The sequence below is a fragment of the Dermacentor andersoni genome, chromosome 3 (assembly GCF_023375885.2).
Source record: "Dermacentor andersoni chromosome 3, qqDerAnde1_hic_scaffold, whole genome shotgun sequence".
Taxonomy (NCBI): Eukaryota; Metazoa; Arthropoda; class Arachnida; order Ixodida; family Ixodidae; genus Dermacentor; species Dermacentor andersoni.
Window position 1 is genome coordinate 209,638,564 of NC_092816.1, and position 25,486 is coordinate 209,664,049.

At 47.6% G+C, this 25,486-nt stretch overlaps 1 protein-coding gene across 1 annotated transcript in view; it reads left to right on the top strand.

Annotated features, from left to right (window-relative positions):
- LOC126524719 (uncharacterized) overlaps positions 1-25,486 on the top strand; it is a 451,239-nt gene that overhangs the window by 70,388 nt on the left and 355,365 nt on the right. Inside the window, exon 6 of the mRNA XM_055067253.2 lies at positions 24,981-25,085. Within this exon, the coding sequence (XP_054923228.2) occupies positions 24,981-25,085 (105 nt within the window). The remainder of the gene's footprint in view (positions 1-24,980; positions 25,086-25,486) is intronic.

Genomic DNA, 25,486 nt, shown 5'->3' on the forward strand with positions numbered 1-25,486 from the left:
AGCGCGGTTGTCCTCATCGAGCCACAGTGCGCTTAGCCAGTGGACTCGTGGCGCCACTCCGCGGCGGCCGCAGTATCTATGCCGTTCAGCCGACCGCAGCTTGATGTCAGTGATCGGCCAGTACCATCCGTCAAAGGGAATGACGAAATAAAGCCTCTGATGACGAAAGAGTGCATCTAGAAAGAGTGAGGACAGGGTCTTCTGTTGAAAGGAGAGCGTTTGAGAGAAAGGTGACTTCGCGATCCGTTTGCGAGCTCCACCCACCACGCACGGCAGCAAAACTTGGCTGAGATATTCACAGCAGCGTAGGCTTCCCGGGGACTATGTTATTTCACCAAGCCCAAGAGTTGGTTCAGGGCCCTTTAACACACCGATCAATACAGAGCTTTTCTCCGCAGAGCCGAAGACTTCCCTGTTTCGAAATGAATAGGAGATGGCTGCCCACCTATAGTTCTGGCGCTGGTTACTCGGAACAGCCGGGGAGAATGAATTTAGTTGCGTGTTGAATTTAGTCGCGGCAGGGTAACCTACTTGAGCCCTTTCGACACGTACACAACATCACTCTGCCAACTTCGCTTAGGATCCGTTGTAGCGCCACCCTTCTGCTGCACGCTGCCGTTATTTGCGACCAACCAGCGTAACTTAGGAAAGGCGAAGCGGGTCACTAGCAGGCGCCCGAAGCGACCTCCTCATCTGGTTATCTACTTAAAGTGCGCTAGCTCAACGCCTCCTACATAGCAGGCATGTTCACTAATTTATGATATCATGGTACTTGGACCAAAAATGTTATTGCCACCCTTGCGGACAATATTGCCGCAGATGACTCGGGAGCTTTCCCAGTATATTCTATGGCAGTCGGCCAAAGTAGCATGACGTCATGAATGGAAGTGCACAGGCCTTGTACTGTGGTGAATTCTGGAGTGGTACGTGCCACGATTTGATTGAGGCACGCCGTAGTGGGGACTCCCGATTAATTTTGATCACCAGGTCATCTTTAACGTGCCCCGAATACACTACACGCGGTGGTTTTCGCATTTCACCCCCGTATAAATGCGGCCGCCATGGCCGGAATTTCATCCCGGAAGCTCGTGCTTAGCAGCGAAACATCATAGCCGCTAAGCCGACCTGGCAGGTAGGTCTTGTGCTACTAGGAGGCGTTGGGGAGCTCGGACACACCGCAACCCTCTCCGGTTCTACGTGTTCCTCAGCTCTTGTCAGTCATTTAGATAAGGTACTGTCAAGGTTTCCAATGCTATTCGGTTTAAGAGCGAACAAAAGTTACCGCTTCCTAAGGAGAACAGCGTTTGATTGGGCTGTAGGAACAACGCAGCAAGTCACCGCCCAATGCTTGCGTCGGCGGTTACGAAAGTTTGCCCTTAGCTGATTGTAATAAAAGCAGAACAAAACAGTTTTACTTTATAGGTCCTTTGTTTTGATGCTGCAAGGACTACAGAGGCGGCGTCGAGTCGTAACAGTGATTTGATTTTAATTGAGCAGATGGCATTACAGCATTCGCACAGGTGGTGCGTTGACGATGCGGAACGCTATAGAGGCTTCCTTAGGGCATTCATCATGGATTCATTAATTTACTACGCTGCTCTATTAAGATACATTATTACAATGGCCAGCAAACTACAAATAGACGCCAAGCAGATGATTCTGCTCGGGTTAACAATGCAGAGGGCGTTCGCCCTTATTACTGGCCAAGTAGGCTACAAGGAACTGCAATGAAAAAGAATTTGCCGTGGTTGAAAACGGCTAAACCAAGTTTGTCGAGTCATAGTACGGTTTTGCTTGCTTTGGCTAAGGGCACAAATGCTGCTCGGCACTGTCAGCAACTAGCACATCTACAAATGTGCCACAAACAACACACAAACGCTGCTCTGCGCGGCAGCTACAACGAGCGAATTCACCTTCATGCTGCGTCTAGCTTCAACTCGAACTAAGCCTCGAAAGCAAAACGCATGCCTAGCTACCAGAACTACAAGTTAGTTCGCCAGCCGTGGAACATGTATTGTCAGGGTGGCAAGCAGACGATGATCAGATGAAGTGGCGGGGATGAACACATCTTGAGGGACATTAAGCCTTGCTATAGGCTAAGTAGTCCTGAGGCTTCCAGAGTGCTGCCAGGGACTACTGATATAGATATCGCAGCGGGCCCAGTAGGCTGCACGAAGAGGGAGCTTGGCTACACAAACGCCTAAAGGCCCCAAAAAAAAGTAAAAAAGAAAGAAAAAGTCCCTAAGTCCGTCGCTTCGCCTCTGCTTCCTCTCCTAGTAGCTGCAGCCGCACCTCTGTGGTGTCCAAAGGGAAACGCGAGAGCATGGACGAAGGCAAAAGATAAGAGGGAGAATACCGCAACTTAATTGAAACCAAACCTGTCAGCCCAACACGCCATCACAAGTCAAAGAGCGTGATTGGTTTTAGTGTTTCCTCTCAAGAGGTAGAGCCACGGCAGGGCAGCCGAGCAAACGCGCACCAAATAAAAACCACTGGCATAGCTACTGGGAACCATGCATCTAACAAATCTTGATTTTCACTCCATGATCTCGACGCAAGGGGCCACGTGTTCGGCCACCACTGCAGCTTCACGGAGCGTTCGCTTGCCAATGATGGCTAGGTAACGTAATGCTCCCTCCTATATTTTCCTTACTCCATGCGCGAGAGCCACGAGCACGGACCAGCGCCAGTGGCGCGCCCACTGTCGCGTGTGGGGGTGGGGGGGTGGGGGTTGGGGGGGGCTACTTCTTTGGCACCCATCATCCCAGGACTTCGCCCCCGTTCCCTTGGCGAGCATGCTGCGTTGCCGATCAACTAAACACGAAAGCGAGGGTACATTCAATATGGCGTTTGCTCGACCTTCTTTAAACATAGTGTGCCACGTTTTAAAACCTGCGATTTCTCAGCGCCGCCGAGCTTACCCAGATGTCCATTGCCAGCGCAATGAAGCGGCCCTCAGGAGCGTCAACGCTGAGCGCGTCTGCATGCAAACGCACTCGCGTCCGGCCCTGCTTGTTTGGGGGGATTGGTCTTTTGGCAGCAGAAGCGTTTTGTTCACTTAACTGCTCTATAAAGAATTTCCATGACACGGTGTACCCCTAAAATAGTGAAAAAGTAAAACACCACCATCGACACAAACCTGTAAATTAAAGACCCGTAAAAAATAGGTTTCTCTTTTCAGGATGCTTTATGGCACGCATCTAAACACACTTCGAGCACTTCTCTTTATTGGCTGGTTGTACTCCGCATAGCTTTACACCCTCAGAGACGACAAAAAACACGACACTTGCTTCTACATGCGTTCCATTGTCGTGCGTTGCTTTTTCGCATAGTTTTTTTCCCTCGAAAATCTCCCACTACACCGTTCTGTACCGGACCACTCTGGAGTACCTTAGCGGTATGATTCGACAAACCCATCTTTCAAGTCAAGGACCCATGCTCTCCGGCCTTCGCGCATGAACTAACTGGAATTACAATTTAGAAAACTCACAAGAGAGGAGGCGCCTGCACGATGAGAACAATGGCGCTACTTTAGTTTATTTAAGTGTAGCCTCATGCAGGATAGAACTCAACGTCAGAATTTGGAACCAAAAGAATTTCGGTTCAGACTTCAGGGCGGAACTATCAGGGGCAGAACTACCGCGTTTCGAGCCGGTTTGACCCTGTTCATAGGGCTTCGTAATCATTCGGAATTAAGAAAAATTTTAAGTTGGACAAGACAAGACTTGTAAGCCTCCGCCACGGCTTTTAGTGAAGCTAAGGATATTGCGTGATGCAGACTGATCTACGTCGAATGCCTTTATTACGCACCAAGTTCACTATACTGTGACTGAGGTATACTGGGGATTTGTTTTTGAAGGCCACAGTATCCAAAGGGTTGAAAACAAATTCCATTGTTGCACTTGTAAGCTTCCGTGCACCCGCGCCCACCGCGCTCCTAGTGGGCCGGTGAGGGAATAATTTACAGCTGAAACTCTATTTAACGAAGTGGTGAAAACGCTCGAATAATTTCGTTAAATCGAAAACTTGGGAAAATTTAGTAAGGGAATTTAGGGTCCTTCGAAATCTAAAATTGTTACGCAGTGATACGCGAAAGGTACCGCGGCATTGTGCTTGCCTCTAACGAACGCCTGCGCGTGTAAAATGCCCGCGAGGGCGGCCCAACTGCCGCCGCCACTACAGCGCCGTCTGCTACGTAAGAACGCTGGCCACTGCTCAGCCCCTTGTCCAGTGCATGGGCGCGGCGTGCAGCCTTCTCGAAATAAAGCTAGGGCTCTGACTATGGTGCCTAGATGTTTTAACGCGATAGCGTTAGAGTACACGCGTAAATAAAAGCCCGTCTACGTCAAAATTGGAAAGATACTATAGCTTTTTCTTTACTCATTTATTTTGGGAAAGGCCTCTAATCAAAATCCTCACATTTTGGAACCGTGCAATACAATTGCAGCAATCCCTGCAGCCTTCTACTAGCCCTTCACCAACCTTATTTTATACATCTTTTGAAAGTTTCCTAAATCGGTCGTTCACGTAACACCCCGTCTGTCCAGTATACGTTTTTCCGCAGGGCCGGGGATTTTCATAAACGACGTTTGTGGCATACTTTATTAAACCCTGGCCATGCCTTTTCTGACAGCCAACCTTTTGGTCTTCGCAAGTTATGCGTCGGCTTAGCGGGGCAAGCTTTTTTGGAGCTGAAAACACTAGCGCTATGTTGTACCGGTGAGCCACTTTTTCAGGCAGTGCGGAACGCTGTGGTAGTAGCGAAATACTACAGACCAATCCTTGCTGACCGCATATTTATAGCTCGGTCACTTTGCAATGTCATAAAACAATTTAAAGCCAAGTGCACGAGGTTTAGGCAAATCCATGTATTACCAATCATTGCCATGCTCGCTGAACTACCTGCTTGTAGCTCCCGTAGACACTAGCGCAACATTTCTCTCCGAATATCGTATGAGAAGCTATGCCCACAACAGCGTAGCTCCATGGTGCTTATTAACACCATGGTGCCCCGCTAAGAAATCGTGCCAATAACTCATGTGAAGCGCGTTTCAACACGCTGCTTTTTGATGTGGGCGGACGGCTACCTACGTGGCATTCGTCATTTATCGTGACCGTGTTTTTGTCATACGGCAAAAATCAAACGCGCCAAATTTACCTGGCTGAAATTGAAAAAAAACGGGTACCAGTGAAACACAAAGGTCCGGCACACAAGGAAAAGGCGTTAGACACGACGGACAGCGTCCCTCCGCCTGAAACGCATTTTCCGTGTTTGCGCGTCCTTTCTGTTTCGCTGGTACCGCCTTTTGCACATCTGTACGCTTGGAGTGACGCCTGACACCGGCAAAAGCGGGGAAGAGTGAAAAAGTGGTGAAAAAGCAGGCTGGTGAACAAGCAATTGGCCAATACGGTGTTGATTTTAAGAACACTAGAGGAGAGATGCTCGTAGAATTTACAGAAAGGAATAAGCTTCGAATAATGAAACCTTTTTCAGCAAGCGTAGCAAGAGAATGTGGACCTAGAAAAGCCCCAATGGTGAAGCAAGAAACGAAATTTATTTCGCACTTTCAGCTGATCCCTGCATAGTGCAGGATGTAGAAGTGTTAGGTAGGGTGACGTGCAATGGTCATAGGTTAGTGAGGGCTAGGATTCACCTCAATTCGAAGAGAGAAAGAGTAAACTTGGTCAGAAGAAACAGGTCAACATAGAGGCAGTAAAGCTAACAGCAAAAAAATTCAGGCTGGCACTTATGAACAAATATGCAGCCTTAGAACAGCGAGATGAAGATGACATAGAGGTAATGAATGAAAACGTAACTAGGCTGGCTTCAAAGGCAGCAATTGAAGTGGGAGACAAAGCACCAAGGCAAGCAGTAGGCAAGCTCTCCCAAGCAACTAAGGAGCTAATAAGCGACAAAGAATGAAAGTGTCGATCTCAATACGAAAGATAGAATTCGCGGAACTGTCAAAACTCTTCAGCAAGGCGAAAATAAGTTATATTAGAAACTATAACGTCAGAAAGACTGAAGAAGCTGTAAAAAATTGACGCAGCCTGAAATCAGTGAGAAGGAAACTTAGCATAGGACAAACCAAGGTGCATGCACTGAAAGATAAGGAGGGTAATATCATCAGGAATCTCAGATATCGTGAAAACAGCTGAAAAAGCACCTGTACAGCACCCACAGGAGTCAGGATACCTCAATTAGAAACAGTAATTAACTACACAGAGAAACTCCTCCTATAACTTGCGATGAGGTCACAAGGGCCTTGGAAGACATGAATCAAGGAAGAGCGGCAGAAGAAGATGGAATAACAGTCGATTTAATCAAAGGTGGAAGAGACATTATGCTTAGAAAACTGGCGACTCTTTATGCGAAGTGTCTATCGACAGCAAGGGTCCCAGAAAACTGGAAGAATGCAAATATTATACTAATCCACAAAAAGGGACACATTAAAGAACTGAAAAAATTACAGGCCCATTAGCTTACTCCCAGTATTATGTAAAATATTTACCAAAATAATCTCCAATAGAATAAAGGCAACACTGGACATTAGTCAACCAAGGGAACAGGCTGGCTTCAGGAAGGGATACTCTACAATGGATAACATCCATGCCATTATTCAGGTAATTGAGAAATCCGCAGAGTACAATCAGCCTCTCTATATGGCTCGTAGAGGCATTACGTAATCAAGTAGTACAGACCACCCGCCGTGGTTGCTCAGTTGCTATGTTGTTCGGCTGCTGAGCAAGAGGTCGCGGGATTGAATCCCGACCTTGGTGGCGGCATCCCCAGGTGGTCGAATTTTCCGGAGTCCTCCACTACGGCGTGCCTCATAATCAGAAAGTGCTTTTGGTACGTAAAATCCCTAATATATATATTTTTTAGGGAGTGCAGACCAATTACGTCAATATCTTTGAAAATATGTGCAGATATTTCACAACTAGCTTAATTCTGCCCAAGGAAAGTAGGAAGATACCTATAAAGAAAGTGTTACGTTCTACCGGCCAAAGGCCGGCAGCTACGCGATGAAATCCAGGCCGATTCGCAGAGCAAAAAGACGACGCTTCATTTCCAGCTCGGAAATATATATAGAAGAGAAAAGAGAGAAAGAAGGGAACAGGGACCATAGACGCATGCGCGGAGAGGCGCACGTGGCCCCGAATAGGTTATCTGCAGCATTCCTTTCCCCTAGTAGCCGTAGCACTCCACTGGCTTTCTGGTTCTTGTGGAACGACGAAGGTCAGGAACAGGCCCTTCGGGAGTGTCTTGAGCCTCGTTTTTCGGTACCCCTAAGGTCGTCGGAGGCGATTCCTCAGGACTTGATATTTCTCTGCTTCCGTCTGTGTCTGATGAACGTTTCCGGATCTGGTCGACATGTCGTCGAACGACACCGTCCTCGGTAGCCACAGTGACTAAACGGGGACCACTCGTCGATGTTACTTTGCCTGGTGTCCACTTTTCTCCTATGCCGTAGTTGCGGACATAGACGGCATCTCCAGGGGCAAAGTACCAACTGGCGGAATCATCCGCTGGATTCTTGGGCTTTTCGTGGCTCCTGGGAGGAAGACACATATCTAGTCTTGTACGCAAACGGTACCCAAGAAGTTCAGACGGTGAAAACCCTGAAGCCTGTTGCGAATTTCGGTAGTTACAAAGAATTCTAGCCAAAGCAGTTTCCAACTCCACACCAGACATTCTCTTCAAGCCCTCCTTGATAGTTCTCACTGCCCATTCGGCGAGACCATTGCTTTGAGGGTGATAAGGCGGGGTGCGAATATGCTCGATTCCATTTTTCTGCACAAATACAGCAAACTCTGAACCGGTAAAGGGCGTACCGTTATCCGTAACTATGGTGCGGGGCAAACCAAACCTGCTAAACAAGGTTCGCATGCAATCGGCAGTTGCATTAGCGGTTGCTCGAGATACTGGAATGGCTTCTATCCAATGGCTGTGTGCGTCGACAATTACCAACAACATCTTGTTTGCAAGGGGCCCTGCGTAGTCGGCATGCAGCCGTGACCACCTCTCTCGCGAAATCGGCCAGCTAACGGGGTTCCGTGCAGGTGGCATGGGCAGAGCCTGCACGCAGCTTCGACAGTCTGAGACCATTCTACAGGTGTCTCGATCTAGACCTGGCCACCAAAATCTAGCCCTCGCCCTTGTCTTCATGGTAGACGGCCCCTGATGAGACTCGTGCAGCATCTTCAACAGTTTCTGACGCGCCTCACTTGGTGTCACCACACGATGGCCCCAGTACAACAGCCCCTTCTCTACAGACAATTCGTGTCGTCTTTTCCAGAATTCCGCCATTTCTCTGCTGTCATCTTCTACGACGGAGGGCCACCCTTCAGTCACATACCTGCATATCGTTTGCAAAAAACCGTCAGCTGCTGCGAGTGCTTGAATCTCCTGGTGGGAAACCGCTGACTGGTCCCATTCGTCTATGCTAAGCACCATTTCCGACAGATCTTCGGTTTCCGCTAGCGGCTCCTGCAGCGATTGAGGCAAACGGCTTAGAGCGTCAGAAATTAGCATCTGTTTGCCAGGTTTACAGATCAGCTTGTACTGGTATGCCCCGAGCAAAAGCGCCCAGCGCTGAATTCGGGCGGCAGCCATGACAGAAGTTTGACGATCCTATCTGAGAAGGCCCAACAAGGGGCGGTGGTCCGTTACAAGCGTGAACTCCCGTCCCAACAGGTAATCGCGGAACCGTGTCACGCCAAATACCAGGGCTAAGGCCTCGCGCTCAATTTGGGAGTATTTTCTCTCTGCTGAAGTGAGCGTTCGTGATCGGAAACCAATTGGCCTGTCTTCACCATTTATTCGATGGAAAAGGGCAGCACCGACACCGTAAGGTGATGCGTCGCATTCCAACATCAACTCCAGCTGCGGATTAAAGTACGTTAGCACTGGGGCTGAACACAAAGCATCCTTAGCCTTCTGAAATGCCGCGTCTTCTTTTTCGTGCCAAACCCATTTTGCACCTTTTTCAAGAAGGCTGTACAAGGGTGAAAGTATAGTGGAAAGATTCGGCAAAAACTTATTGTAAAATGTAACCATTCCCACAAAGGATCGTAACTCAGCAACACTTCGCGGTGAAGGGGCTAGCCTGATTGCATCCACGTGCTTCTCGAGTGGGTGTAGCCCTTCAGCATCGATACGATGGCCAAGATACGTCACTGATTGTTCACCAAACTTGCACTTGTCGGAACGAAGCTTGATACCGTTCTCGCGGAAACGCTGTAGCACAGCTTGCAGGTTTACGTTTTCAGCATCGCTGCTCTCGGCAATCAGGACGTCGTCTAGATAAGCCTGGGTCCCTTTTAGTCCTTGAAGCACAGATTCAATTTTCCGTTGGAATATCGCTGGAGCTGGTGCGATGCCAAACGGTAACCTGTTGTAGCAAAAGAGCCCCTTTTGTGTGTTTATCACTGCTAATTTCCGCGCATCTTCATCTAGCTCGACCTGATTGTAAGCATCGCGAAGGTCTAAAATACTGAATTTTTTTCCTCCACACAGGTTTGCAAAAATATCGTCTATGACAGGCAAGGGGTACTGCTCAACATCGCACACAGGGTTTAGTGTAACCTTGAAGTCCCCGCAAATGCGCACTGTTCCGTCCTTCTTCAAAACTGGCACGATGGGCGTTGCCCGTTCGGAATGAGGGACTGGAGGTATTATACCAGCTGACACTAATCTGTCAAGCTCCTTAGACACTTTATCACGAAGTGCATAAGGAATTTTCCTTGCCTTGAAGAACTTGGGGTTGGCTCCGGCCTTGATGTGCAGTCGGGCTGGCGGGCCTTTCATGAGACCAGCGCCTTCTGTAAAAAGGTCGGAGTGTTGCTGGAGCAGCGTCGGCACGTCCTCCAAGGCTTGTTTTGGCACAGGAGCCGTCGAATACACGCTCAGCACCTGAATGCGTTCGTCTGTTAATTTTTTCAGCAGGTCCCGACCGCATAGACTGGGGCCATTGCAGTCTAAAACTGTCAGACTGCACTGCACTGTTGTACCGTTATAAGAAACTGGCATTGTCAGTGCACCCAGAAGCGGCAACTTTCCGAGATAGCATGAAAGCTGCGCTTCCGCCTTTTGTAGCTGCGGCCATCGGTGAGAGTGCAATTTGTAAATGCTCTTGGGAATGACACAAACAGGGGAACCAGTATCGACGTCCATCATTATTTCGATGCCATTCCACGCGAACGATTTCCTGATGGGCGGTATGAGAGAGCGCGTGGTAGTCAAGGACCATATTTGTGACGCACTGCTATCACTTTCTTCGCTTTCCGTCACCTGAGCAGTTACTGCTAGCATTTTGCTTGGTTCATTTGCCGCACACATTCTCGCTAAATGCCCTGGCCGTGCACACTTGTAACATTTCCGCTTGATTAGTCGACAAGCATTGGTCTTGTGACCACGTCTACCGCAACATTTGCATTGTTGCACGCCTTGCGACTTCGCGCGCGATTCGTATTGCCCAGAGAGCTTTAGCAATCTTGCTTGTTCTTGGTCTGTAACAATACCTTGCGAATCGCGTTCAGCGCTCTCTGCGGCAAGGGCAAGAGCCTCGGCTTCTTCAAGATTCAGATCTTTCTTCGCTAGCAGCTGCTTCTGCACATTCTTGGATCTGACGCCGCACACAATACGGTCCCTTATCATTCTGTCCAGCATAGTTCCAAAATTGCAGCTGTGTGCCATCTGCCGTATTGCCACTATGAATGCATGTACAGATTCCCCTTCTTGCTGGCAGCGATGGAAGAACTTGAAACTTTCAGAAATTTCATTCGGTACTGGGTCGTAGTAGCTGTTTAACGTCTGCACAACTTCTTTGTAGGTCAGGGCGTTAAGCTTTCGCGGGGCTACCTTTCCGTTCAAAATTTCTATTTTCCTTGTTCCAAGCGCAGCTACCAGCAGGGCTCTTTGCTTAGCATCGTCCTTCACATCCTTCGCTTCGAAATAGGCTTCAACCTTGACTAGGTACGCCTGCCACTTATCTTTTTCGTCTTCAAATTCCGGTAGCCTGTGTGCCATGGTTGGTGGTGGGCTCCTTCTGCTTGGCTTCCTTGCTGCAGCAGAATCCTCGTCGCCACTGTTACGTTCTACCGGCCAAAGGCCGGCAGCTACGTGATGAAATCCAGGCCGATTCGCAGAGCAAAAAGACGCTTTATTTCCAGCTCGGAAATATATATAGAAGAGAAAAGAGAGAAAGAAGGGAACAGGGACCATAGACGCATGCGCGGAGAGGCGCACGTGGCCCCGAATAGGCTATCTGCAGCAGAAAGGGATCAGACAAGGAGGCACAATCTCTCCAATGCTATTCATAGCGTGCTTGGAAGAAGTGTTCAAGCTATTAAACAGGGAAGGCTTAGGGGTAAGGATCGACGGCGAATATCTCAGCAACCTTTGGTTTGCCGATGACATTGTTCTATTCAGCAACAATGCAGACGAGTTACAACAAACGATTGAGGATCTTAACAGAGAGAGTGTAAGAGTGGGGTTGAAGATTAATATGCAGAAGACAAAGATAATGATGAATAGCCGGGCAAAAGAACAACAGTGCAGGATCGCCAGTCAGCCTCTAGAGTCTGTGAAGGAGTATGATTACCTAGGTTAATTAGTCACAGGAAACCCTGGTCATGAGGAGGAAATCCACAGAAGAATAAAAATGGGTTGGATCGCATACCGCAGACACTGCCAGCTCCTGACTAAAAGCTTACCGTTATCATTGAAAAGGAAGGTGTGCAATCAGTGCATTATACGAATGCTGACATAAGGAGCAGTGGCTCGGAGACTGATAAAGAAGCTTGAGAACAAGTTAAGGACCGCGCAAAAGAGCGGTGGAACGAAGATTTCTAGGCATAAGGTGAAGAGATAGGAGGGCGGTATGGATCAGAGAGCGAACGAGTGTAGCCGACATTCTAATTGATATTAAGAGAAAAAAATGGAGCTGGGAATGTCATATATTTCGGGGGTTAGATAACCGTTGGACCATTATGGTTACATATTGTGTGCCAAGACAAGGGAAACGCCCTCGAGGACTGCAGAAGACAAGGTGGAGTGATGAAATTAAGAAATTCGCGGGCGCTAGTTGGAATCGGTTCGCGCAGGACAGGGGTAATTGGAGATCGCAGGGAGAGGCCTTCGTCTGGCAGTGCACCTAAACCAGGCTGATGATGATCATGATGATGATGGTGCCCCCTTTTTCAAGTTCATCATGCCCCAACTGTCCCAAGAGCTTGCGCTAATGCTTGCGCAAAGCATGCCAAGTTTGTTTCTTTCAATTTTCTACGAATTAATGGCATCCATTCATTAAGGGAAGTAATTAAAATAATACTAATTAAAATAATTCATATAATAAATGGCATCAACAAAAATCTGCTAGCGGCTGTTCAGCTTGACCGTGAACAAGATGCACTTTGTATCGTCGCGTAGGATGGGGCCAGGGATACTACTTACAGAAACAAAATCGGGCAGCGTTTTGTCCATTCTCTCCTGACACACCGCGAGCATAAAAAGTGTCCCTAACATCCCGGAAAAATTACCAGCAGCCTTGCCCCCCCCCTTCCACCTGGTTCTTTACCCGCTTAAACGAGTTCAGAAGTTTTGATGCCCCCAGCGAGGCCCACAGAAGGAGTGAGGAAATGGTGGACATTTTGAATGTGGCAGTTGAGAACAGTTTAGCACTAGCATTACAACTAACGATTACTTATAAAAAAAAAACAAATTACAGACTTGCCGTTGGGAAAACAAAGACGAGCAGCTGCACCCCAGGGGTGAATCTACGCATGGCTGCGATTGGCTGTAATGAAGCACACACTCTTTTGACGCTAGCGCCAGCGTCCCCTCGAGTTACGGCCCTAACAGGAGGGCGATGCTGTAGCAAAATGGCGGCGCACATGATTGTTTGCGTTGTCATGGCAAGAGGAACAGCAGCCGTGCGGTGCCTCCTCTCCCTACCGTTTTTTTTTTCTTTGCTTTATTATGCCGCTCCGCTCCCTCTCCACCCTTCCACGCCCCGCGCACATTTAATTTTGCTTTCTTTTTGCCTGTCCGCGGCGCGTACTTTTTTTTTTAATCCCGCTAGTGGGATACCAGGTTCTCTGGCCGAGTCCCATCCATGCGGTATAACCGAGCTCAGATTGGTCCACCTTGACTGATCAAATAGGGCACCACTGTAGGTTAAATGAGGCGTACAACTCCTGCGGGACCCGCCGTGGTTGCTCAGTGGTTATGGTGTTAGACTGCTGAGCACGAGGTCGCGGGATCGGACCCCGACCACGGCGGCCGCATTTCGATGGGGGCGAAATGCGAAAATACCCGTGTACTTAGAATTAGGTGCACGTTAAAGAACCCCAGGTGGTCGAAATTTTCGGAGTCCTCCACTACGGCGTGCATAATCAGAAAGTGGTTTTGTCACGTAAAACCCCATAAATTAATTTTTAATTAAACTCCTACGGGGACGGTAGAGTATCCGTCTCCAGTGCAAGAGGACCGTGATCCAAATCCCGGTGCCGCGCAATTCTCCACCGGAAAATAAAAAAAAAGCCGTGTGTTGAGAAAATTGCACAAACAGGCCTGGAGTGCGGCCTGATCCCGGTGACCAGTACCGGTAACGCACTCTCTCACCAGAGCAGGATTGGGCACCCTGGTGCAGTACTTGGCCACAACCTCCTATATGAATACAACAATCGAGCCCCGGCCCTCAGACCCCAGCAGCCGCGAAGCAACTGACCACGGCGGCGGTCAGATCTGTGACGCTGCAGAGGGTGCTAAGAATACCTGGCTCCGGACAGGCCGCCATTGGAATCTGAACCTGGCAACGTTTAACGTTAGAACGCTATCTAGTGAGGCGAGTCTAGCAGTGTTATTGGAGGAATTAGAGGGTAGTAAATGGGATATAATAGGGCTCAGTGAGGTTAGGAGGACAAAAGAAGCATATACAGTGCTAAAAAGCGGACATGTACTGTGTTACCGGGGCTTAGCGGAGAGAAGAAAACTAGGAGTCGGATTCCTGATTAATAAGGAAATAGCTGGTAACATACAGGAATTCTATAGCATTAACGAGAGGGTGGCATGTCTTGTTGTGAAACTTAATAAGAGGTACAAAATGAAGGTTGCACAGGTCTACGCTCCTACATCTAGTCATGATGACCAGGAAGTCGAAAGCTTTTATGAAGACGTAGAATCGGCGATGGGTAAAGTCAAAACAAAATACACTATACTAATGGGCGACTTCAATGCCAGGGTAGGCAAGAAGCAGGCTGGAGACAAGTCAGTGGGGGAATATGGCATAGGCTCTAGGAATAGCAGAGGAGAATTATTAGTAGAGTTTGCAGAATAGAATAATATGCGGATAATGAATACCCTTTTCCGCAAGCGGGTTAGTCGAAAGAGGACGTGGAGGAGCCCGAATGGTGAGACTAGAAATGAAATCGACTTCATACTCTGCGCGAACCCTGGCATCATTCAAGATGTAGACGTGCTCGGCAAGGTACGCTGCAGTGACCACAGGATGGTAAGAACTCGAATTAGCCTAGACTTGAGGAGGGAACGAAAGAAACTGGTACACAAGAAGCAAATCAATGAGTTAGCGGTAAGAGGGAAACTAGAGGAATTCCGGATCAAACTACAGAACAGGTATTCGGCTTTAACTCAGGAAGAGGACCTTAGTGTTGAAGCAATGAACGACAATCTCATGGGCATCATTAAGGAGTGCGCAATAGAAGTCGGTGGTAACGCCGTTAGACAGGAAACCAGTAAGCTATCGCAGGAGACGAAAGATCTGATCAAGAAACGCCAATGTATGAAAGCCTCTAATCCTACAGCTAGAATAGAACTGGCAGAACTTTCTAAGTTAATCAACAAGCGTAAGACAGCGGACATCAGGAACTATAATATGGATAGAATTGAACAGGCTCTCAGGAACGGAGGAAGCCTAAAAACAGTGAAGAAGAAACTAGGAATAGGCAAGAATCAGATGTGTGCGTTAAGAGACAAAGCCGGCAATATCGTTACTAATATGGATGAGATAGTTCAAGTGGCTGAGGAGTTCTATAGAGATTTATACAGTGCCAGTGGCACCCACGACGATAGTGGAAGAGAGAATAGCCTAGAGGAATTCGAAATCCCACAGGTAACGCCAGAAGAAGTAAAGAAAGCCTTAGGAGCTATGCAAAGGGGGAAGGCAGCTGGGGAGGATCAGGTAACAGCAGATTTGTTGAAGGATGGTGGTCAGATTGTTATAGAGAAACTGCCCACCCTGTATACGCAATGCCTCATAACCTCGAGCGTACCGGAATCTTGGAAGTACGCTAACATAATCCTAATCCATAAGAAAGGGGACGCCAAAGACTTAAAAAATTATAGACCGATCAGCTTACTGTCCGTTGCCTACAAAGTATTTACTAAGGTAATCGCAAATAGAATCAGGAACACCTTAGACTTCTGTCAACCAAAGGACCAGGCAGGATTCCGTAAAGGCTACTCAACAATAGACCATATTCACACTATCAATCAAGTGATAGAGAAATGTGCAGAATATAACCAACCCTTATATATAACTTTCATTGATTACGAGAAAGCGTTTGATTCAGTCGAAACCTCAGCAGTCATGGAGGCATTACGGAATCAGGGTGTAGATGAGCCATATGTAAAAATACTGGAAGATATCTATAGCGGCTCCACAGCCACCGTAGTCCTCCACAAAGAAAGCAACAAAATCCCTATAAAGAAAGGCGTCAGACAGGGAGATACGATATCTCCAATGCTATTCACAGCATGTTTACAGGAGGTATTCAGAGGCCTGGAGTGGGAAGAATTGGGGATAAAAGTTGATGGAGAATACCTTAGCAACTTGCGATTCGCTGATGATATTGCCTTGCTTAGTAACTCAGAAGACCAATTGCAATGCATGCTCACTGACCTGGAGAGGCAAAGCAGAAGGGTGGGTCTAAAATTTATCTGCAGAAAACTAAAGTAATGTTTAACAGTCTCGGAAGAGAACAGTAGTTTACGATAGGTAGCGAGGCACTGGAAACAGTAAGGGAACACATCTACTTGGGACAAGTAGTGACCGCGGATACCGATCATGAGGCTGAAATAATCAGAAGAATAAAAATCGGCTGGGGTGCGTTTGGCAGGCGTTCTCAGATCATGAACAGCAGGTTGCCATTATCCCTCAAGAGAAAATGGTATAATAGCTGTGTGTTACCAGTACTCACATATGCGGCAGAAACCTGGAGGCTTACGAAAAGGATTCTGCTGAAATTGAGGACGACGCAACGAGCTATGGAAAAAAGAATGATGGGTGTAACGTTAAGGGATAAGAAAAGAGCAGATTGGGTGAGGCAACAAACGCGGGTAAAGGACATCTTAGTTGAAATCAAGAAAAAGAAATGCGCATGGGCCGGACATGTAATGAGGAGGGAAGATAACCGATGGTCACTAAGAGTTACGGACTGGATTCCAAGGGAAGGGAAGCGTAGCAGGGGGCGGCAGAAAGTTAGGTGGGCGGATGACATTAAGACGTTTGCAGGGACAACATGGCCACAATTAGTACATGACCGGGGTAGTTGGAGAAGTATGGGAGAGGCCTTTGCCCTGCAGTGGGCGTAACTAGGCTGATGATGATGATGATGTGGGCTACCCCAGGCATTGTTTGTGAACTGGTGACTGGTGCACCGTGGGTTCTTTATGCCTTAGCACGCACGCAGCCTTGTCCATACTTTGAGTATACCAGCATATACCAGAACATATATGAATTTCACTTCCAACACAACAGTTCTTTGACTTCGTTCTATTGACTTCCGTTTCTGAAAACAAATATTTTTGCATAACTTGGTATGATACAAGCTCAGAAAATAAACAAAAGCGAAAAATTCATGACATTTACATGACTACTAAACAACACAAAATGTTACAGACAGTGACTTCCGTTTCTGAAAACAAATATTTTTGCATAGCTTGGTATGATACAGGCTCAGAAAATAAACAAAAGCGAAAAATGCATGACATTTACATGACGGCTAAGCAACACAAAATGTTACAGACAGTGAAATAAAAAAAATAACTAAAACTCGAGAAAACGCGAAGGCCTTTTCATGTACGCACTTATAACAGATTTTTATATAATACCCTTAAGAGCAAAGTGCAGAAGAGCGTCTGATATGCGCACTCAAAGCTTCTGATATACTCACCGAGATATTTATTGGACGACGTGTATGACGTAGTCATGACAACTAAAGGAAGGGAAAATTCACTGGTAATGGCAAAAACACTGACTTGCAATATACATAAAAATAGAATAAAATGCTAATATTGTTTTATTGAGAGCGCCATACCAAGAAAAAACACAAGAACTTATAAACCTGCACAAAAGTATATACAATGCCTGACATGTTTATTACTACTGTACAAATTGAAAAAGACATGGCAGAACAAAAATAACATTCCACTAAAAGCGGAAATACACATTATGACATAGTTTGGCACTTGGCCACAAATTTAGTAACCGTGGCAAGGGGGAGCAGAAGGTAGTCAGCTTTTGCAGCAGTACATACAAACCATTTGCAGAAAGTCCTATTCTTCAATCAAAGACCAGGTGAAGTAAACCAACACAACATTTCTTTCACCACAAATGCAATCCTTAGCAGTAAAACTACGTCACTTAATGCACTAAGTCATACCTACTGGGCACTGCTTTGTGTAATAAGCACAAACTGCAAAAATCTGCATTGCCCGGCAAAAATGCATGGAAACACTGCTGAACTGCTCTCAAATTTCGTATGAGGGAGTTTCGTAGTCGTCGGTGAATATTTTTCGATGCTAATTGCAAACATTTGGAGGACGCATAAGCTTCACCTTTAAGAGAGAAACGCGATTGTATTCAAAGATGCCTGACTGCTTCTCACGTTTCCCGGCAACTGCAGCCTATGTAACCGTAATGTTTACCGGGAAACGCTGGCGGCGAACGCTATGTACGAAGGCGAGCTTTCTAGTAGAAACGCGACCTTCTGCATGGACCACAAGTCGACGAAGGCGAGCGCCTTCTGGATGTGTTGCAAGGAACTAGACGTGCCGTTTTATAGTCGTTGAGATTTGCGCGCGCCGGTGTGCTCAAATCTCGGAGGCCATGGCCGCTCTAAGTGCTTGAAAAGCAATTAGCTCTTTGAGTTTCCGTGTAAAAGAATTATGTTTTCTCGTATATTCACTTTACAATCCAACACTATGATGTCTGTACGTTCTGTGTAAGTCGCACTTCACAGTTTTCCTCACGTATTTTGTCTTGAGAAATTCAATTAATTCAGTAAGTTCCATGCTCTGCATGGAGGGCGTGCTTGATTGGGTACGCGTAGTTCCAAATAATTTTTGGCGACGTCAGATCTTCTCCGACACGGAGCCCTTAACGCTGTCGCTTTAACTCTGTTTTGAGGGTACAAGGTAGCAGCAGTCAAAGAAATGACCGTGTGAAATGCGTAGCAGTAAACGATGCGGAAGCTACGCAAGAAGTTCGGCGAAGAAAAGTTAGTCCCCGCGTTTCGTCCATGTTTCGCTGGGCACCAACAGCACGCACGTGAGGCTCCTCGCGAAGGGCATTAGCAGCCGTTGCCAGTTTGTTCCTAAGGCTTAAAACTTGTTTAAATAAATACAGACCCTATATAAAAGACAGTTGCCCAAAATTAGGGTCAACAAAAGTCGAACTACATTTAAGTGCGAAAAAAGCCACTGCAAAAAGCCTCTCTAGCTTCCCCGGAATTGACTGCTATGTATTGAACGGAGCATAGACAAAGCCCAGCGTCCGGCCTAACGCGAGCCGGGCGCTGCCTAGTTAAGCTATTCTGGCGAAGGTGCGGCGGCTGCATATGGCGCGGCCGCGTGTGTTCGCGGGCGCCATTGACAGTGGGAACAAAGTGCGCTGAGTACCGATATCTTCGTGTGCGCTGTTTTCGTGCACGCGCTGAAGCGATAGGCAGCACGAAGGTGAATTCGCTCGATGGTGGTGCCGCGCTTTTCTCCCTCGAGCGTTTTGACAGCCTGTGTGCGCGGTCATCGAGTGAGATGCGCTCATCTTCGCTTGTCAGCGCGTGACACCGTGCTTGTAAATTTATTTGGTGAGCGAATGTACATGTTTATACGGCCGACAAAACTACTAACCTTACTTCGTATAGCTGTCTACAAATTTGATCTCACAATCGATGCTTCGCCTTTCGGGCGAAGCTTTTGGGTGAACTGTGGCCAGCATGCTGCCGGCAAACGAAGCTAGCGCGTGATGCACTCTCGTTTAGTGGCTCAGGCATGTCGGCGTGCGATAGGACAGCTTCTGTGCTGGCTCCGGTCACGCCGGAGCTCGCCGAACACCGTCGCACACGCGCACTAGGCCGTGAGGCAGTTTTAAGCGCATCCATTCTAACACGACAGTTTCATGCCAGGCTCCACCGAAAATTTGTCACACGGGCTGTAGGGTTCGCTTACAGTACCCGTCCGCAGCCTTGCGAAAAGTCCTCAGCTCGAACTAGCGCGCTTTACTTACGCAACTTGAGGGCCACGCAGCCGGCTACACAGCTAGCTTGAGGTGTGCATGTCTCGCCTTTTATGCATATACCTGCCTTGGTGCGCGTGCACCAACACTGATGGCAAGTGCGCCAGGCGCCCGACGGCGGAGCCCAACAGTGTGCTTACCAATTTCCGTGCTTACCCACGAGATGGTGCAACTTACCCGTTTATGTCACCGTTTCTTACTCAAGTACCCACCAAAATGATCTGACAATAAGAGGAGAGCACAATGCAGCAATACTTACACATACTCTACTTTGAGGCCACAATAAATACGGGGTGATTCGTGGGATCTGGAAAGCGGTAATGGTGCCAGCGCCAGCGTTCGCAAACGCGATCCTGTGCTTAAAACCGTTTATCTTGTCGGGATCGGAAGTTAACCAAACATCGGTAGGCTCATTGGGTTTGGGAGCCACCGGATAAACCACACATGAGTCAGTGCACGGTGACATTGGTTGGGTCTCGTTTTAAATCACAGAAGCACAGACGATGAACATGTCAGGAACATAGGAAGATGGATGAAAATAAATAGTCGGATAAAGTGCCGAAGTATATGTACCTGAAAAGCGTGTACGCAGAATGAAGAGGTGAAGAAGTTGGCAACCAAGTACAGCGTAATTGAAAGCGTAATTGGGCAACCAGGAGTGATCGCAAAAAAAAAAAAAAAATAGGCAGGGAATCGCTTGCAAAGAATGGAAAGAATATAAACCAAGGCGATATTTAACCTGGACAAGGAAAATAGAAGAGAAAATGTGTACAATAACCGAAATAACAGAAAAGGAAGCGCCTTCCTATTTGATGCTCCAACTCCTTGCCCAAGGACAATAATATACCAGAGCTAATATACGCAACTAGCTTAGGCATGTGTATGCTCAAAAACATTCGGAGACCACTCAGCACACCCCAATGCAATGCGAAGGGATTCACCCAGCGAGAGCAATACGTAACGTACAACTTCCAGAAGCGCTTCGATTTTATGCGGACGGAAGCATCAGATGGTCAGCGGTCGAGATAAGCAAGGGATATCTATTGGCGGAAAAAAAAAAGCAAGGAAACGATTTAAACGACCGGATCCGCTTCAGGCGTAGGCAGCGGTGCAAGGTAGATGGAGCAGTGTTGAAAGGAATTAAGATGATGTATAAAAAAGATACTAGAAAATACAACCGCGTTTCAAATGATATGATCATCATTGAGGTGGTCGGAGCTGAAAGATGAAAGGTTATGCGACTCGGTGAACGCCGTCCGCACATTACCTTGGGAGAACACGAAACACGTCGGTGCGTGGTGGGACGGCAGCCTGCGCTTGCTTGCTTGTTAAAATACGCGCTTGTCGTGCTATTTTTTTTCCTTCCAATGTCGCTATTCATTTCGTAATGGGCAGAGTCACCTTTAACGAGATCCTAGTCACTAAACTCCAGCAGCGCTGAGTACTGCTGAATGTGCTTCATGAGGCGACTTATTATCGGACAAACACACTCGGCAATGCTGTCGCCTTCGTGTGGCCTAGTGCTTAACCAACCATTCAGCTCATCCGGTTTTGTTCGACCAGCCAAATAAGCGCGTATCGAAAGCGACATCGCTGAGAGTTATCGTGTGAGAAAACGCGTAATGTCCCTAGGTGTGATGACGCACGGCGAGCACGCACCGCGTTTGTATTTCCATCGTGCTCTCGCGTCGGCGGCGGCGCTTGGCGCGCTCGCGTTTTCGCTCTTCAACAACGCGCCATGCAGTGACGTCGCAGTTTCACCACATACACACTCATCGTCACGTCAGTAACACCTACGACGCCTGGCAACCTCCGCGGTTCTGTTGACGCGGCGCAGCAGCACAGCTTTTGTGTGCTTGTTATCACTGCCGTTGCTTCCCTCGCGAAACTGCAAATAATAAACGACTGTGCGCATACGGTGGAGTTTGTATTGATCAGTGCGCGACGGAGCTTCCACCGCCGCATCTTAGAATACAAGTTTCACTTTATATGATCACCGATATTATCACCGAATGTGTATATATATATATATATATATATATATATATATATATATATATATATAGATATATATATATATATATATATATATATATGTATATATATCTGGGCAGCTTAAATTTTGACAGCTCTCGCCTTTCGTCAACCTTACTCCGGACTTTACCGCGACTTTAGACAGACGGCAAGCACTCGGTCACCTGAACAAAGCGCCGTAGTTTAAAGCGACACTAAAGGTTACCAGAAAGTCAAGTTAAAGTGATAAAGCAATGCTCTAGAACGTCTAAGGCGTCAATATTATTGCGAACAGAGCTTTAGTAACCGAGAAATTGAGGTAAATACATGACACGATTTGAGACCCCCCAGCGACATTCCGGTACTATAGCCCGATGACGAAAGCACTCCTCATAATTTATGTTGCTAGTCCTCAAAAGCTCGTATTAAAAAGATCATTTCATTAGATTATAAGACGAAAGAAAATGCTACTTGCCTACGTCTATTCGATTCTAAGAAAGATCACCCGTACCCTTGAGTAGTACGGGTGATCGAGAGGTTTCGTTTTCGCTCGACTCTGCGCGCGCTTTGGAGTTTTAGTTGTTTCTTTGTCGCGTCGTGCTGCGGTGGTCCTGCTGGCTCGCGAAACTTGCATTTGGAACAAGCAGCGAGAATGCCACGTCCATGTGATGTCGTGGGAAGCGCGAACGGTCCGCGGAACATGGCCAAGGGCAGTTGCAGCGGCGAATCCAACGTTACTTATCACTGTGTGCCAACGAGTGAACCTCTCCGTTCGAAATGGTTAAGTGCCGTACCTCTGCCACAGCGCGCTGGCAAAGAGCCGAAAAATCACATAGTGTGCTCGCTGCACTTTCGTCCAGAGGATTACGAGTTCAACGCCGACTTAGTGAAGTCGCGTGGAGTGCATTTTAAAGCAGGCCGCCGGCGTAGTAGTACGCAACAACGCCGGCAGCGCGAGCCCTCAGCAGCAGGTCACGTTCATGAGTGCTTAAATCGCGAGCCAATGTGTCGTTGTCAAGATCGTCCATTGCAACGAGCGTCGAAGTTGGCGTCATGAAATAAAGAACAAGCTTATCGTCGCGCGCTTTCCCTTCCGCTAGCCACCATAGTTCCGCTTTCGCGCTGCTGTCGGCTCTCTCTTGGCTCTGTTTCTGGCCGCGCGTTTTCGTTCTGCGCAGAAAAGCGGCAGCGCCGTCTGCAGGAGCCGTTTTACTCACCGACGGAGCAACGTCACTATGAGACCATGATGTCAATACTCCTCGATCGGGGGGCAGGTGATTTGAACTGCGCTAGAGCTACGCGGACGCTTTAGAACGCCTTTTCTCTTAAAATAAGTATCTTCTTCGCACGAAACAAGCGTTTCGAGGTTTCTGGGATGGTTTTTCAACAGTCCACGTTGACTTAATATTAACCTTTAGTGTCGCTTTAAAGCAAACCCCCGAATGCCTATAAAACAGCGGTAGTACCTATCTCTTTGCGGGACCAGCAGTGGCTTACTCAGGGTGCTGCTTCGTACATGACTTAACCAATGTATGCCTCGAACGCCGGAGACCATGCGAGCGTTGAAGAGGAGCGTAGTACAGTCGAGTCCACATATAAAGGCCCCACTTAAGCCGAACTTTCGCTTAAAACGAAAGCGAGCCGTGCGACCGTCAAAATACACATTATTTCAACGGCATAAAATCGCATGTCTAACGAACGCCTTTGAGCTCTGCCGATCGGTTAGGGCGGACTGCGTAAACCCGCCGCTGCGATGCGGAATAACGACGACCTGCGACCCGTTTGCTCGCGCGGTCTGTTTTTCCGAGCTTCCTGTGAGGCGAACTTACTCGTTTCGTGCCCCGCCGTGGCGCACTGCACACGAGCGTCGGCGTGTGGCTTCCAAGGTCGCCCTCCCGCCCGTCCTCGCAACTCCGCTCCCCTCACTCCTTCCTGCAACTCCCTCGCTGTCTCGGCACGTGCACGCTAAGGAGCCGGCTGAAGTTCACCAGTTTTGTTCTCTGGCCCTTACCGTGAAGTAGGCCTATCCACACTAGTCACCATGCTTCCGCGCTTCGTTCTAGTCCGGCCCGAGTTGTACAGCATAGCAGACGGGAACGCCGTGCGTAAAGCGGTCACGAAACGAAAAGCGCTGAACATGGCAGCGATGCGAGCAGTATTGAACGAAATGTCTCGGGCTGCTAAAGACTGCGAGTTGGTGAAGAAGTACAACGTGCGTAAATCAACCATTTCGACGATTCTAAAGAGCAAGATCGCCAGCTCGGCCGCCTACTCGACGAAGAGAAAGCGCCAGAGGAAGGCCACCTATGCGCATGTAGAGGGGGCGCTTCTTAAGTGGTTCGCCGATGCACGGGCTGGCAACATTCCGACAAGTGGAGCAATGATGCTGGGCAAAGACAAACTTTGTGTTACTTGCACTTGCAGAAGTTCTCAAATGAAAAATGCGATATTGCAGACCGGAATGCTGATGCAATTCTAATGCTTTTCGCACTTTCTTAGTAGGCTTAGCGCTGACCTGCCTATGCTATCACCGAGTTCAGCCGGTCATGAATGACTGCTAAGGAGAGATTGATCCGAACGACACAAATCATCACAATCTACCAAGCCTGGCCTCCGGAGCATGCCTAAAACCTCATCATCGCTCATGGGTGCATACCGTAATCAATTCGCACAAAATAAAAATGTACTCAGGAATAGTATCCCTACCCTGAATCACGACACGATATCCAATTAGAAAGGGTAATGTTCGAAAGTAGGCCTATCACTGTTTTGTTAAGCCCATCCCTCATGTAATACCCCATCTCTGGGGCCTTTGAGGTATAATAAATAAATAAATAAATAAATAAATAAATAAATAAAATGAGACAAACCAATGCCCGTTTAATGTCAGAATTTCTTCCGTTAATGTATTTTTCACAAACTTCCATCTATGATCAGCGGATAACGAGAATGAATGGTTGGTGCGACGCTTGGGTGATTGCGAAAAAAGCAACGCATTAGTGTGCAATCGTCACATTAAAGAAGCCCAGAATGCGTCGACCATATGGCGCCATCTATACGTTTCTGTTTCAGTGTATTTTCCATTTTATTCCTGTCAGTGACCTGATCTTTATATCACTAGTGGAAAAGTGACAAGTCGCAGCCAATGGCACCGATTACGTCAATGCATGGCCAGAAACCACTTTATTGCTCCCGATATACGCAGGAAGGGGTGATCCACTTGGCTAAATACCACGAAAGACGTTTTACTGCACCGATTCGAGCGGTCCACAGTGCCAGCCCCACAACCTGCATTGAAATGCAGATACGCTGTGATGGAGGCGAAAAGAAAACAAGCAAATGCCTACACATCATATGTGCACACATTATGTCTGGTAAATTGGAATTTATTGAAAAGGGCACGTAAAAAATTGCTTCTTCTTTTTTCAGGCAACTTGAAACTGCACAAAGCTGAACCTACCCATGATAACTTCAATGAAGAGGAGCAATACGACTTTAGAGACATGACAACTGTTCTCAAGCAGTGCCGACGAGGTATGTCCTGAAAGTTCATCAAATTGTTTTACCATGAAATTTGTCACTTTTCGTATGCATCAAACAAAGCAAGTCTAGCAGAAGCAGCGAAAGTGCATTTGCTGTGTGTGTGTCAAAGATACGCTCATTCGGGGAGCGATGCACTTGTGTAACTTCTATATGTTAAAATTTCAGCCTCCTCCCGTGCTGTAGCAGAGCTGTAAAGAAAAGGGTCATCATAGTGTCCATTCATGGATTCGATAGTAGCGTGGGTGAAAGCGTGGCATATCTGTTTGATGGTCGCCTTGTGCTAGACTAAGCAGCAGTGCGACGTTTAAACCTGCCCACCAAATTCGTCTCAAAATCGCAGCTAGTGCAGCAGCCTGATCATTGTATTCAGTAACTGGCTCGTGATACCATAA